The sequence below is a fragment of the Corythoichthys intestinalis genome, chromosome 16 (assembly GCF_030265065.1).
Source record: "Corythoichthys intestinalis isolate RoL2023-P3 chromosome 16, ASM3026506v1, whole genome shotgun sequence".
NCBI lineage: Eukaryota > Metazoa > Chordata > Actinopteri > Syngnathiformes > Syngnathidae > Corythoichthys > Corythoichthys intestinalis.
In genome coordinates, this window is record NC_080410.1 from 22,011,682 (window position 1) to 22,025,912 (window position 14,231).

The window sequence follows — 14,231 nt, forward strand, 5'->3', positions numbered from 1 at the left end:
AATATACCTATAAACTAAATTACAAATGCATAAAAAAAAGCTAAGTTTTTGTTTGAGCTAATATCGGTCTTAACAGGTAGCAGCTGGATTCAGACACAACGTCAGGCGCAATGTCAATTTTAAGGGAAAACAAAGAATTTTACGTGTGTCTTATAGTTTGAAGAATAAAGTGTGTGCATGGTATTAACTGAGTATGTGGTGTGGAAGTTTGTAAAATAATAAAATGTCTGTCAAAAATACTAGTTGACAGTGATAAAAGTCCAATCCATTTTGACTTGGTGGCCTCCCAGTTCAAATGGATTGGGTGTCTGTCGCCATCAATGGCAACCAATGAGTTAGGTTAAAGTCACTAATTTCCCTTGCTGTTCTTGTAACACAAACATTTAAATGTACCAGTTCTCATTGTTTATCTGGTCTCCAAAGCCAGGTGTGTCGATAACAGTCAGCTTCATTCTCACTCCCTTCTCCTCGATATCTGCACAAAAACAATCAGGGTCAGTCGATGCCAGTCATGTACATTCTTTGTGACAAAAAATTGAAAAGAATACATTGATTAAATGAGTGTCAAATAAAGAAATCTAGTAAGGGACCGCACCGTGACTTATAGATTTAATTTCAATTGTCTTGGGGATCTTTTCTTGAGCAGTGGCCGTCACAGACTTGCGACTGACTTTTGATTTAAACAATGTGTTCATCAGAGTGGATTTGCCCAGGCCACTCTGTCCTGTGAAAATGACAACAGTTAAAATAGAATTAATTTCTTCATCTAAACCAAAAGTTTGAAAACGAATGTGACATATATTAAAAAAAGAAAAACTCGCTGCCAACTGAAAGAGTGGGTATTTCCCTTCTAAAATTATAAAGTTGAAAACCTGTTAAGAAAATGCAATTCTGTATGATGTTGGTTCAGACAGTTGGAAATTCAAAGCGGTCATGTTTGCAGTGATAGTAAATGCATATAATTACGGCGTGATCACAGTAATGATGTGAATGAGGCGTTTCAGCAAGCCTACTGTGTCTGGATGGTGATTACAGTTAATTTTGAGAGCACAATTTTCTGTCAGAATTTGATTAGAGAGAAAAATAACATGACTGAATTACAGGATATTCTAAGAGTAGGATAAAACCGACATTTAAATGTTCCATCTAAAGGATTCCATTGCTCAGAAATATAATTGTTATGATTAGGTTATAATTAATAATCAACATCATTTCAGGCAAGCCAAATATGTAACACTTAAGTCTTTAGACAAAGCTAGATTCCTTAGGATGTCAAGCTCTCTCTTACCTACAACCATGATGTTAAGCTCAAATCCTTGCTTCATGGCCTTTCTCCTCATCTGTTCCAAGATGGCATCAATGCCCACATAACTGAAGTCCACCACTGGGGCCGTAGGTCTGTCGCCGTACGACACCGTAGCGTCAGGGACCGCCGTGTCGGCCATGGCACTGTTACTGTAGCTAGAAATCAACTCCGACCCTGATAAAACACAGGACACACAGGAGAGATGATAAGAATTAACATTAACATGTGGTTGTAGAAGATTGGGGGGGAAGATATATTTTTCATGTAAATAAATGCATGTAATTTGACAATGAATAAATAACGTCAGGAACCAGCATAAGTTGAGTTTTATAGAGGCCTTTTGGAAGACATTCAATTTCCATCCCACATGCAGGTCTGCACTTGATACGGTAAACAATCCATGAAAATTGAGGCAAACCAGTGATTTGCTATAGAGACCTAAACGAAAGTAACAAAACCTTAATTTTTGAAAGACTAACTATTAAGTGTACAGCCTTCTGTCTAAAAGATAGCTGTTCTAAATGTAAGTCTGAGACACTCCTGTTACATAAATCCAATGGAGGATGAAAAAGATTTACAACCATGAAATCTAAAGCCTAATATTAACATTTACAATTGTGAAGGAGAAAATTTCTTCATATTGTAATTTGTAAACTTTTCCATTGCCTGAGGAGAAACTTTGGAAATAAGGTTGTCAAGCATCAACAAAATTACATCATAAAAGATTTGAATTTTAGGGTCTATTAATATACAGTGCTGGTCAAAAGTATCGGCACCCCTGCAAATCTGTCAGATAATGCTCAATTTCTCCCAGAAAAGGATTGCAATTACAAATGCTTTGGTAGTAATATCTTCATTTATTTTGCTTGCAATGAAAAATACAAAAGAGAATGAAAAAAAAAATTAAATCAGTATCATTTTACACAAAACTCCAAAAAATGGGCCGGACAAAAGTTTTGGCACCCTCAGCCTAATACTTGGTAGCACAACCTTTAGTCAAAATAACTGCAAACAACTAGTGACGGGATCTGTCCTTCACTTGAGTAAACGAATCCATTCCGGTTCGTTCAGTAAAAAGATTCGTTCAAACAAATCGTTCAACGAATCGTTCGCCCCCCTCATCTCCCTCCCCTCCCAAACGAATCGTTCGCCCCCCTCATCTCCCTCCCCTCCCAAACGAATCGTTCGGTTACTGAACGGGAAGTGACGTTGCCGAACGAATCACCAAAGACCGCTTCGCAGTATAACTGAACGGGAAGTGACATTGCTTGGTCCCTCCCTCTCCTGCACACAGGCACCGCTCGTCGTAGTTTCAGAAATGAGTGACAGGCGGTATCATTCTGCTTTCACAGGCAGCCTCGTCTCCCTCCTGCTGCTGCAAAAGCGAGGGAGAACTTCCGCGTCGTCTGTCCTAGTTCTATGGGCTCAAAGTCATGGCTCGTGCTTGCATTTCGATTTAGGACGCGGTTAAACATTTTCCTTTTGTGAGGGGCGTAGGGGGCGGGGGCGCACGAACTTTCTTTAGCAGGTTCTTGATCACATATACAATCACATATACAGCATGCTTGCTGTCACGAAAATAAAAATACATCGAAAGTTTAATTTCTGAATTTGGAACGACCAACACATCATATTTACATCTCGCTCTGTTGTATTTTTGTTTTTTAGTATTAAGATGATCGTGTTGAATTTTTGCACTGGTATTAATAAATAAAATAATCCGGTCAGCTCCCCTGTCGTCCTCGCATCTCAGATCGTCAAATGCTGACGAGAAATAATTGTTTGCTCTTTACGATGTCGCCTTTCTACTCTCATTAGTCTGTTAAGGAAAATGTAGACATATTGCGACATCTCCCGTGTCCGCGTGCTTTGTTTTTGGGCGCTTGAGTAGCACATGATGGACGGATTGACATAATTTGTCAAACCAACCAACACCTGACACGGGAAGAAAAAAAAAAAAAAACGCTCGGAAAAAATTTACATGTATATACAGTTTCATTGCAAATCAGTATTATGGTGATCATATTGTTTTTTTGCACTGGTATTAATAAATAAAATAATCCGGTCAGCTCCCCTGTCGTCCCCGCATCTCAGATCGTCAAATGCTGACGAGAAATAATTGTTAGCTCTTTACGATGTCGCCTTTCTACTCTCATTAGTCTGTTAAGAAAAATGTAGACATATTGCGACATCTCCCGTGTCCGCGTGCGTTGTTTTTGGGCGCTTGAGTAGCACATGATGGACGGATTGACATAATTTGTCAAACCAACCAACACCCGACACGCTGACACGAAAAGAAAATAAAACACTCGGGAAAAAATTGACATGTATATAGCTTCATTGCAAATCAGTATTATGGTGATCATACTAAATATTTTTTCTGTGCACATATGAGGTAAATATCGCTGCCATGAAGCCTCCATATAGTGACAGTTCTCTGCCCGCTTCACTGCCGTCACGCGACCGCAGCTCAGCTTTTGCTTGCCTCGTAGCTACCCGTGTTTTAAATTACTGTAAATTTGATAGTATGTCGTCATAGGCAGTCACGAGTTTGTTGAGAAAAGTACTACTCAAAACAATGCTCGCTAGATTTGTGTGGTGTTTTTGTCTGTTTGAGCAGCATTTGATAGGCTCCACGTTAACAAATATGTGACAAAGTCATTTCCTTTCATTTTCTGATTCGTTCACAGCATAGTCATTACTGGAAAATCAAGTTAGCAGCAAGCTAGGTCAGGAACCGGAGGACCGAGTCAATGAACGGGAAGTGACAAAACTCAGTCTTGCCCCCCTGCCTGCACGCTGGCTGCTTATTGGCCACACGTGGACGTGAGTGACAGACGCCCTGATTCTGTTTCCGCTCCCTCCCCTGCCCGCGATGAGGCTGGCGTCTGATTGGTCGTGTGCGATGTCAGAAGACGCTGCCGCTTGCTCAACGCCCTCCCACGCAGCGAACAAGCACCACCTTCATAGAACGAATCAGTGCAGATGGTGATTAGTTCGGTCTCGTTCACCAAAACAATTCGTTCAAAAAGAACGAATCGTTCGCGACTGATACAACACTACAAACAACCGCTTCCGGCATCCATCGATGAGTTTCTTAGAATGCTCTGCTGGAATTTTAGACCATTCTTCTTTGCCCAACTGCTCCAGGTCTATGAGATTTGAAGGGTGCCTTCTCCAAACTGCCATAGTCCTGCTGGAAGACCCATGACCTCTAAGGGAGACCCATCTTTCTCACACTGGGCCCATCATTATTCTGCAAAATTTGTTGGTAGTCTTCAGACGTCATAATGCCATGCACATGGTCAAGCAATCTAGTGCGAGAGGCAGGAAAGCAACCCCAAAACATCAGGGAACCTCCGCCATGTTTGACTGTGGGGACCGTGTTCTTTTCTTTGAAGGCCTCGTTTTTTTTCCTGTAAACTATGTTGAAGCCTTTTCACAAAAAGCTCTACTTTTGTCTCATCTGACCAGGGAACATTCTTCCAAAACGTTTTTGGCTTTCTCAGGTAAGTTTTGGCAAACTCCAGCCAGGCTATTTTATGTCTCTGGGTCAGAATTGGGGTCTTCCTGGGTGTCCTACCATAGATTCCCCTTTTCATTCAGACGCCGACGGACAGTACGGGTTGACACTGTTGTACCCTCGGACTGCAGGACAGCTCGAACTTGTTTGGATTTTAGTCGAGGTTCTTTATCCATCATCCGCACAATCTTTTGTTGAAATATCTCGTCAATTTTTCTTTTCACATCTAGGGAGGTAAGCCACACTGCTATGGGCTTTACACTTATTGATGACACTGCACACGGTCGACACAAGTCTTTGGAGATGGACTTGTAGCCTTGACATTGCCCATGCTTCCTCACAATTTTGCTTCTCAAGTCCTCAGACAGTTTTTCGGTCTTCTTTTCTCCATGCTCAATGTGGTACACACATGGACAAAGGACAGAGGTTGGGTCAACTTTAATCCATTTCAACTGGCTGCAAGTGTGATTTAGTTATTGCCACGTAAGTAAGGCGTGCTGGTAATTACACAAATTAGAGAAGGATAACATGATTTTTCAAAGGGTGCCAATACTTTTGTCCGGCCCATTTTTGGAGTCTTGTGTAAAGTGATAATGATTAATTTTTTCCCCCATTCTCTTTTGTGTTTTTTCATTGCAAGCAAAATAAATGAAGATATTACTTCCAAAGCATTTGTAAGTGCAATAATTTTCCGGGAAAAATTGAGCATGATCTTACAGAATTGCAGGGATGCCAATACTTTTGGCCAGCACTGTAGCAACTCCTCACTGATCCCCAAACCCAAGTCTTGCCATACTGTTGCTTGAGGGGAAAATGGAAAGGAAATTACCGAGACGGAAACCTGAGACGTATACATTCTCACATACTATCACAGCCTTTCCTGCTTATCACACTGAGCTGGCCCGTAGGCACACGTCTGAGCAAAGGACAACATTAGCGGAAGGATTTATCAGCTGTTGGATTCCACTGAAGCACATATCCTACTCCAAGTCTGTCTTCAAATCAACTCCCCTCTGACAGCGAACAACGAGCCAGCTTTTCTAAATCCGCTCAATTCTGCATCACTCGGGGAGTTTATATCAGTAGAACTCCATGAGGGTCAGACCACTTAAATCTTGGCACACTATTGATGACCACAAAAAACGAAAAACAAACTTGGGAGTAAAATTACTCTGCTGTGGAAAATTGAAAGCTAATTCAAGAGCAACAATATTCTTTTCTTTCATTTTCCTTTGTGTGTCCATGTCCCACGATGGAAAGAGCTTTACACCGCTTCCATATCCTGTTCCAGCAACAGTCAGTCAGCAATTTAGTGTGACTTACTGCCCTGCACCTCTGTGCCACACCTCCTGCATTCCTCTCCCTCTGCTCCTGTCTTTCAAGCGCACCTTTTTCCTCTTGTAACCTAAAGACTGCTAAATAAGGGCTTTCCTCCAGACCCTCCAGATACACTGTATATATTTCACGTACATTTAACAACTGCCCTCCACTGTACCCATAACTTTGAGCTTTGATGGCTATGTGATGTAAGAAAGTTCTAACAATGTTTGAAGTATGTCAAGACACTTAAGATAAAAGTATCCGATTCAACACAAAAACCTTGGTGGAAGCGAACAACATCTTGTATTTTATCTATGATGGTATACAATAAATGCAACAGCATCCAATATTGGTATTAAAGCTGTTCAATGAAAACAAGGATCTAAAGTTGTATCCTTTAAGAATATAATTTAAAAATGTGACTCCTTATGCTTAGTCAACAGTATACAAAGAAAATGACATCTTAAAAAAAAAAAAAAAAATGTATTCATATTTTTTTTTTTTTTTTTTTTTATATATACACAATTGTATCTGCCATTATATATTATCATTTAGCTAGTGGGCGCTAAAAAACTGAATGTTAGCATACAAACACTGTAATTGCCTTTGTTGTGAGTTTAGCTTTAAAGTTTCTCACCAGGAATGTAATACAGCTTGTAAACCAACATCATTTTTTTTTTTTTTTTATTGGGTTAAACATCTGCCAAACATTTACACCCTCCATATCCATATAGTTGATTGAATATGACCACTGCAATCAATTGTTATTATTATTATTTTAATCTTCAAATTGCCCAGCCCTAGTACACTGAAATACAACCAATTAGGGCTGCAATTATATTTTTTATAATCGATTAATCGGACAATTAATTAAGCAATCGGATAAATGTCACTTTTTTTTTTCAATTACCTTCACAAAGTACATTGAAGTTGTTTTAGGCATGTCGTAATTAACAATGAAGACAAAAATGGAAGACCATTTCCTTCAAAAATATTTTAGTATAGCTTCCTGAATTAACTGTGGTCTACAACTGTAATGTATTAAATACATAAAATTTGTTAAAATTTTTAAATAAAGGTTCTGAGTACAAAACAAAAAATTTCTCAGTACATAAATCACACAAAGGTCCTGTTCATTCAAATAAAAAGTGATGCTTATTGACATTTTTTTCTTGTGGGCAAAGCGCTGATATAAATTGTGTTAATGCCTTGTTTAATTTCTTTAAACAAACTAAACAACAAAATCGAAGATGGAGGAGGCAGACTGTAATGAATCAGTTTTACTCATCAAACGGTTGTCCATAAATACAACCCAAATTTAAAGCACACTCTCTTGTATGACAATCTACAGTTTCAAGGAGAGTTTGTGTTGAAAGGAGAATCTAAAAGCTGTTATATTAATGGGTTTATGTTTGTGGTTTCTTTATAAAAAGAAATGAGATAACTTTACTATCTAACAATAACTCAAGTGCTAATATGCTTCTCCAAAAGACAATACAAACTGACACTTAAGACACTGATTAGCATAATCACCAACTAGCTTAACGCTCCGTGCTAAGTCGTAACGTCTCATCAACAAAGAATGCAAACAATACAATTGCTTCCTTTACCCACCTATGACGGAGGTACACTGGATCTAACAACACACAAGACAATAGCACTCTCGATACTTCGTAAAGTTATTCAGCAGCCCAACTAAGCATAGCAGGGAATGTCTCTTGTTCTGATCACTGGCGTGCGCGCGCTCCCCCACTTTACACACAAACAAGGACCCAAACGGAACTGCTCATCGCTGCCGGCAAAATTTGATTATCAAATACGTTGAACTTGACAACTAATTTATTAATCGATTAGTTGTTGCAGCCTCATTAAGAAGCTAGATTAAACTGTAAGATGTCAGAAAATTGGCAAATATGTGAATTGTTGTTTGCCAAAGTAAAAGCAGAATTTTGTTCATGTCCTACTTTGACTTAACAAAACAATGAAGAAATCTGGTATTTACAACAGAGAAGTTGTATATAGGTTATAATTTCACGAATTTACACAAGTTTAGGGTGAAGGTCCTAAACGATTAATTGGTCATCAAAATAGTTGATTAATTTGCTAATCCATTCGTTGTTGATTAATCGACACCTCTACAACCAATGAAAACCACATTTGGAAAAAATGCAGTCTATTAATTTAAATGCTAGCTAGCTATTGTTGGTTGCCTTGATAAGTTACTCTGAAACGCACTTAACAAGTAAGCATGCGCAATTATGATAGAGGATACATTTCAACAACAATAATACAAACTATACATGCTCTTTCCTGTTATTGTCTATGGATGTGGGTTGGAACTGCGTGAAAATGCAGCTCAATAGTTGAGAGGCACTGCTTTAGAAATGTGTACTTGTTAATTAGGTAGACCTCCATCTGTACCTCGTACTTGAATACCCCGCCCCTCGAAAGCTTGAAGATGCCCTATTAAAGTGAATTCTTTGGTCCTGGACCACCCAAATCAGTGAGTTATCTGTGAGACCCAATAAACGCTTAGATATCAAGATATTGTACTATCAACCAGCATTTGGTATTTCCTTACATTCTCCGACAGAGGTGGTGCAGACATGAAGCGGTTCTGCGCCAGTTAACCCAGGTGTCTGGAGACAGCCAGTTGGAACGGGACCCCACAAAGGTTAAAAGTCATTTGAGCAGAACATGAGAACTGTCTGGTCCTGGTGGTGTACCATCTGGTGGACGTTATCTCAACTACTGCTTCATGCCAGGTCAAACAAGAATAAGAACAGACCACACATTGCAGGAACATTCTCATAAATTGATGTAATAGAAGTGTTGAATGAGCATTACCTAAACGCAAAAACTGGACGTGCCTGTACATTCATTTAGCGTTTTAATTACCCTGCTTTTTTAACACTAATATGGATAGCAAGATTTGTGGCCATATAAACCTGGATGTGCGATTTGGAAGATAAAAAGCATTCAGTCATAGTATTACCTTGGGGTTTTTGTTTTTACTTCAAAGACTGTCAAGTCTGCCTGACACCCTTTATGTTTTTTTTTTTTTTTTTTACCTAGGTACAACTTTACTGTCATGCCATACAGCTTCAGTTTCTGTAGGGATTTCCCCTGTGTCATATTGTGTTATAGGATAGCATGTTTCCTTTGTTTCCATTATAAAACAACAGAATAATAACACTTGAGAAAAATGGAATGACTCATCGGCGATGCTGTTTTCAATTACAGGCACCAAAGAATTTAGCTTTTGCTTGCAGCAGTATTGGGTTGCATTGCATTTTGAAAATAGTCTTCTGCTGCGCCGCAAAAGCATTTTGGAAGGAGCTATATTTTAGTAGGAAGATGTGTGGGGGGGGCGAGCTGATTTTCAGAGGATCAGCGAGGGATAATAGAGCAAAATGAAAAAGAGCCGTTGAGCACCAGGGCAGAAAAGATATCAGAAAAGGTCAAATATGAGTGTGGAAAAGAGGGGGAAAGTAAATTACAAGAATAAAAATATGTATTTTCCACAGTAAAGTCCTGTAAATACAAAGCAAGATGTCTCTGTGTATAATCTATGTTTAGTACAAATGTGGTGAAAGTCAATAAGCCATGTGCCAGCTCCCCAATGTGTTCAACTTGACAGCCTTGATGAGAAGATCAAAGTTTGTTTTCCCAGTTTAGGGCTAAAATGAGTCAGAGTGAGTTATGTCCTCTTATGACAAACTGCTGGCTTGACCTCTTCCACAAAATACATCAGAAAGGAGGACTTTAGGCAAAAGAAAACATGCTCAACTTGCATCAACAGTAAAGGATTCAAATCTGACAAGAATTCCTCCAATCCCTTGATAAGATATCTTAAGAGCTGATTATACCCAGGATGGCTGCTTTGTACAAATCTTTCAAGTAGGGAAGAGGGGGCTGTTCCCTCCAAAGCTGAGCCATGTAAAACACCCACTAAATGGGTCATTTGTATCTTTGCGCTGCACTAAAATGTTTTTTATGAGTTCTTTTTCTAAACATTGTCTCCTTTTGTCCTTTATTTATATTCCCAGGCAGGACAAAGGAGGCCTCGTCTCATCTTAACATGGCTAAATTTGTTTGGATTGAGCAAATATGTGGGTGGCGCATTTTCCAGTGAATCTGGAACCTGCTTTTTTATAGCAGACACCAAACAACTGAAACACCGTACTGTAGAACATATTTAAACATATTCGGCTGTTATTAAAGTCAGTTTGTTGCACTCTTTGACTTTTGAATGGTTTAACTCGCTCATTGTTTCACCTGATGATCAGTGTGCATTTATCAACGTCAGATGATGACGTACAGTACAATAGTTAAAGGTAATGCTCATACGTAAAAAATAAACATGCTTCATTGGGCGGCAAGGAGAAAATACGTAAAACAAAGTGGCCAGAACCCACATTTATAAGACAGGCAAGCTCGCAAACTCTTGACAAGTAGCAATATAAACAAGCCTGGGTTATCTTATTTTGCTGGATAAAGAAATGATAATAAGCTATTACTATATATTATAGTGGGCTACCCTTCCGAAGCTCTTGACTAGGCCTGTCGCGATAACAAATTTTAGTAGGCGATATATTGTCTCATAAATTATTGCCGATATGAGCTATTATTGCCATTTTTTTAACCAAGGGCGTCATTTTAAATCTATTTTTAATGTAGAATCTGAGGTATGTGAGATTACCTCCAGAAATCTGAACATGACGTGGTTTTATTCTGAAATGTTCACCGGAAGTATGTTTGCTAAGCCACTAACCATGCGCTTTACACTCAGTTAAAAAAAAAAAAATAATGAATTAAAAAAACTGTGTACTTCGCTATTCGTCATGCATGTGGCATCAGTAAATTTTTTTTTTCTTTTGTTCGCATCGTTTGCAAATGCTGTAATCCAGCGAGTTTTTATGTTTGAGGTGTCACCTTTTAACCGCAATTTTGCGTTGTGGAGAAGACTGCCAATGTTTTATAGCAGGCTAAAGGGGTTAGTGGTACTTTGTTTTTGTTCTTTTTCCATTAGCTTCAATGTGGCAATGCTAACGTTTTACAATGTTAAATATTGATGTGTTTCGTTATTTTGTATGTCTGAACTTTAATTCTACAGCGTGTTGATGGCCAATAAACATCTGTGAAAGCTAGTGGAGTTTCATATGCAATCAACACGCACGTGTGTCGAGTGCACGCACCGCAAGCAAAAGTACGCACAAATGTGTGCACGCACGCACGCGGCGATAAATCGCAGCCGGGAAACTTGTTGCCCTCATTTTTAATTACCGTGCGATAGTTTGTGACTTATTGCATATCGCGACAGGCTCTCTTTACACTTTCATACTTGTGTACAGGCCTTTGTCTGAAAATTGCAGTTTTGCAGAGTCGTTTTTTAAGGCTATCAGTACAGGGTCCGCTTGACCCCAGTAAAACGGTAGTCTCCGGTTTACGATAGACGCGATTTACGTGATTACGACCTTACGACGTCGAGACCCGTTTTTTTTTTTTTTTTAATTGTTGACTTTTGTTTTTTTTCTCCCAATTGACTCTGGAGTTTTTGGAGTTTTTCCTTGCCGGCATGGAGGGTCTTAAGGATAGGGGATACCCAGGACTTGAACTGTATCTATTCATCTTTGTTGCTTCATTTCTAATTGTGTATCATATTGCCTCTGTAAAGTCCTTTGAGACTTCTGTTCTGATTGAGGGCTATACAAATAAAATTGAATTGAATTGAATTGTTTTGTGATGCATGTATTCATGTTTTTATTTTGGAAGAGGAAGTGTAGAGCAGGCAATACTTCCACCGCGAGTGCATGTAGATGCGCCCACTCCACACACGCACACACAAGAGCAGCTGAGTAACAGAGGTGCGCACATTTGTTGCTTGTGAAGCATCCAGAGGCGACGGCTGTATAGAACCCCTTTTGTACTGTTTATTGTGCACTTTCAATTGTGGTCGAATACTTGGGGCGAGTTTATGTGATTGTTTTTGATGATGTGCAGATGCTAACTGATACATGCTAATCGTTTGTTATTGCTGTATCAGCAGCTACTTGTAAACGCAAATTTAAATTGCTGTTATTGAAGATGAGACCAATTTTATTTTAGTTTAGTTTCATTATGCAAGTGTTGATGCCATGAGCAGCTGATTAAAGTCAGCAAACCACACGGACGTCTGACAGTCATTCTGGAGCTTAGCTCACTGTCTAGCTAGGACTTAGCTCCAATGTCTTTGTCAGGACAGTACAATGATGTATAATACATGTTTTTTTTTTTTTTTGTTCCTTTAATTTAGAGGGTGTTTAGAGGTATTTATAAAGCTAATTCCGAATTACGCTGAAATTTGGATTACACCGCCAGCGCAGGAACATTCATTAACCGGGGACTACCTTTATTTAAAATACTGTTTTTTACAGCAGTATTAGGAGCCCTATAAAATAATACCCATCCACAATTTTAGAAGTTATCAAGCTAATAGCAATGCTAACGTTAATAGCAGAATGAGACCTGTAAATAGTACTGCGATGTTCTCCAAGCCAGTTCTTATTAATCGAATCGGCTGTTAAGTTGGACCGTTGCCATTTTAGGATACTTACTTCTATTGAGAGTAAATAATAACTGTTCCGTTTATGTAAATATAATTTTAACTGCAAGACAGACTTATTCTGTCATTAGACTGACTTTAAATGTACAATATTACGGAATAATTATTTTGATAAGCAGCAGCCAAAGCTAATATGGTTAAATAAGATGCATACATGATATGAAGAAATGTGAATTGACGAGAAATGTTTTAGTGTTGATGCAAATGTGCAATGTTTATTTGGTTTAGATTCAGATTCAAGAATCATACATGTGAATGAGAAATGGCATTATATATTTACTAATGTTTGTTTAATGCAATACATAAAATGGTCATAATTGCAGTATTTAGAAACGTTTGCATCAGGGCTGCAGCTATCGATTATTTTAGTAGTTGATTAATCAATGAACTAATTAGGTCGAATAATCGAGTAATCGGATGAGGGCATGAAAAATTAAAATACCTCAGCTGAGCCTCAAACGGTATAAAAAAATTAATGATCTATGTAGAACAAAAGAACAATTGCCTAACTTACATTGCAAAAGTCCGCTAGCTTAAATGCTATGAAATGCTAATTTTTTTTTTTTACAATGCTCTTAAATGGTTCAGACACATATTCCCACAAAAAACAACTAAATATACCTATAAGCTAATTTACGAAAGCATTAAGAAACATTAGCTCAAACAAAAACGTAGCTTACGTTGGTCTTAACAGGGAGCAGTTGGATTCAGCCACATGAAATGAGGCAGACCAGAGGGCAGTGTATCCACCCTAATCAACACTTCAAACCTAACACTTTCAAAATAAACCATTAATTAAATTAATATTCGAGGCAACAAAATTCAGTTTGAATATTTTTTTTCCTCATCGAATACTCGAGTTTATCAATTAATCGTTGCAGCACTAGTTTGCATGAGTTTGATTAAAAAAGAAAAAAAAAAGTTAATCTTACTGAATGGAGAATGAGCAACATGACGTCCGTGTCGCTGATTAATGTGCCTAATTGCTAATATTAACAGCAATCATCCAACCATCATCAATATAATCTGCCACTGGAGGCGCAGCCGGTATCCGCTACACTTATGTTCATTTTCAGTCCACTGACCCTGGTCCAGATCTATATCTTCTCACTTCCAAGTATGCCAAGTTGCATGAGCCCAAATAAGTGGTGTTACTCACTTCTTTTATTGGCCATAAGAATGTAAATAGGAAGGTTTGGTCCATGGACTAACAAGTGATAAGCAAATAAAAAAGCACAAACAAACAAAACATAGCAGGACCTAGTGAATACAGTGTGTTTAAAAGAATCGGATCATGGTCTTTGAGGTACTGCGTGTCTGTTTGTCCAACATGTCTAATTTGAGCGGGCCAAAGTTTTAACGTGCCAACATCTATCATATCTGAAGCATGTTGATAAGTGTTTGGGAGTTGGCAATAATGACAGCATAGTCTGTCTACTTAGACTGCCAGAGGAATGTGTTGTGTGAGCTGTGGTCTC

The 14,231-nt window shown here is 38.6% G+C and overlaps 1 protein-coding gene across 10 annotated transcripts in view; it reads right to left on the bottom strand.

The window, feature by feature from the left end:
- LOC130904821 (septin-9-like) overlaps positions 1-14,231 on the bottom strand; it is a 146,985-nt gene that overhangs the window by 14,000 nt on the left and 118,754 nt on the right. For 8 of the 10 annotated variants that reach the window (XM_057817862.1, XM_057817866.1, XM_057817863.1 and 5 more), the window contains 3 exons: positions 1,289-1,480; positions 596-724; positions 394-475 (listed from right to left, as the gene is read on the bottom strand). In XM_057817862.1, the coding sequence (XP_057673845.1) occupies positions 394-475; positions 596-724; positions 1,289-1,480 (403 nt within the window). Of the gene's footprint in view, positions 1-393; positions 476-595; positions 725-1,288; positions 1,481-5,546; positions 5,631-6,152; positions 6,392-14,231 lie in introns of those variants that run through there. The other 2 variants (XM_057817871.1, XM_057817869.1) reach the window with 2 other exon arrangements.